This window comes from Nothoprocta perdicaria, unplaced genomic scaffold (genome assembly GCF_003342845.1).
Source record: "Nothoprocta perdicaria isolate Ctin4 unplaced genomic scaffold, notPer1 scaffold_497, whole genome shotgun sequence".
NCBI lineage: Eukaryota > Metazoa > Chordata > Aves > Tinamiformes > Tinamidae > Nothoprocta > Nothoprocta perdicaria.
The window spans coordinates 1-1,811 of NW_020455751.1; the positions used below are offsets into that span (position 1 = coordinate 1).

The 1,811-nt window shown below is 72.3% G+C and overlaps 1 protein-coding gene across 1 annotated transcript in view; it reads left to right on the forward strand.

Moving 5' to 3' along the window:
- Window positions 1–372: 372 nt before the first annotated feature.
- The window catches only part of SARNP (SAP domain containing ribonucleoprotein), a gene marked incomplete at its 5' end in the record, with an annotated part of 19,521 nt that continues 18,082 nt past the window's right edge, over window positions 373–1,811 (forward strand). Inside the window, 4 exons of the mRNA XM_026047376.1 lie at window positions 373–533; window positions 612–708; window positions 1,359–1,521; window positions 1,691–1,778. Of these exons, the coding sequence (XP_025903161.1) occupies window positions 373–533; window positions 612–708; window positions 1,359–1,521; window positions 1,691–1,778 (509 nt within the window). The remainder of the gene's footprint in view (window positions 534–611; window positions 709–1,358; window positions 1,522–1,690; window positions 1,779–1,811) is intronic.

Here is a 1,811-nt window from a genome sequence, read left to right on the forward strand (position 1 = left end):
TCCGCGGAGGCCGCTCCTGCGGCGTTCCCGGTCCCTGTGGAGCCTCCATGGAGGCTGCTCCTCTGGCGTTTGCGGGTCCCTACGCGGAGCCTCCACAGAGGCTGCCCCTCCGGCCCTCCCGGTACCTCCGCGGAGGCTGCCCCTCCGGCATTCCCAGCTCCCCATGGAGCCTCCGCGGAGACCGCCCCTCCGGCGTTCTCATTCCCCGCGGAGCCTCCGTGGAGGCCGCCCCTCTGGCCTTCCCATCTCCCATGGAGCCTCCGCGGAGGCCGCTCCTCCAGCCTCCCCAGTGCCTCCGCGGAGGCCGCCCCTGCGGCGCTCCCGGTCCCGGCGGAGCCCGCGCGGCGCTCACGCCGGCCCTCGCCGCCGCAGGAGGTTCGCGGTGCCGCGGGAGCCGCTCCGCGCCCGCTACTGCGCCGCGTGCGGGCGGCTGCACGCGGCCGGCGAGGGCGACCTGTGGGCCGAGTCCAGCCTGCTGGGGCTGCGCGTCACCTACCTGGCCGTCACGGGCGGCAGGGTCTTCGACGTCACAGGTGCCGGGGGTCCCGGGGGTGCCGGGGTGCCGGGGGGCTGGGCGCGCGGGGCCCCGCTCAGCCGCCGCTCTCCCGCAGAGTGGGCCGGCTGCCAGCGCGTGCCCATCGCCCCCGACACCCACCGCGTGCTCTACCACATCTCGGCCGGGCCGCGCGGCGCCGCCGGGCGACACCGGTGAGGGCGCGGGGGTCCCGGCGGGGCGCGGGGCGCGCGGGACGTGCCCTTTGGGAGCGCGGGGCGCGCGGGACGTGCCCTTTGGTAGCGCAGGGCGTGCGGGACGTGCCCTTTGGGAGCGCGGGGCGCGCGGGATGTTCCCCTTGGGAGTGCGGGATGTTCCCCTTAGGAGCGCGGGACGCGCGGGATGTTCCCCTTGGGAGCGCAGGATGTTCCCCTTAGGAGCGCGGGGCGCGCGGGATGTTCCCCTTGGGAGTGCGGGATGCTCAGGACATTCCCCTTGCGAGCACAGGGCGCACGGGACGCTTGGCACATGCCCCTTGGGAATGCGGGACGCTCAGGATGTTCCCCTTGAGAGCATGGGACGTTCCCACTGGAGTGTGGGATGTTCCTACTGGAGCGCGGGATGTTCAGGACATTCCCACTCGAGCATGGGACGTTCAGGGCATTCCCAGTGGAGCGTGGGACGTTCTCAGTGGAGTGTGGGACGTTCCCAATGAAGTGTGGGACGTTCCCATTGGAGCGCGGGATGTTCAGGACATTCCCACTCGAGCATGGGACGTTCAGGGCATTCCCAGTGGAGCGTGGGGCGTTCCCATTGGAGCGCGGGACGCTCCCGTTCGCCGCCCACCCTCCGCTCCGTCCCGCAGGGCTCCGGCCAAGGGCAGCGCCGACCTGCACGCCTTCCTCAGCCGCGTGTTGCCGGGCGGCGCCGGGGCGCCGGGCGCGGGGCCCTTCCCGTTCCCATTCCCGTTCCCGTTCCCGGCCCCCGCGCAGGCCGAGGGCGCCGCGAAGCACAGGCGGCGCAGGAAGGTGCGGCGGCCGCTGCCGCGCTGAGCGCCCGCGCGCTCCAAGGGCTCTTCCAAGAAATAAAGCTATTTTTCTGGTTTTTTAAGTAGTGTGTATGTGTGAAAGGAGGGCGGTTGGGGGCGGAGCGGCCAACGCAGACGAAGAGCGGAGCTGGCGGATCCGGCGTTCCCAGCTGGCGGATCCAGCGTTCCCAGCTGGCGGATCCGGCATTCCCAAGGGGCGGATCCGGCGTTCCCAGCTGGCGGATCCGGCGTTCCCAGGTGGCGGATCCAGGATTCCCAGCTGGCGGATCC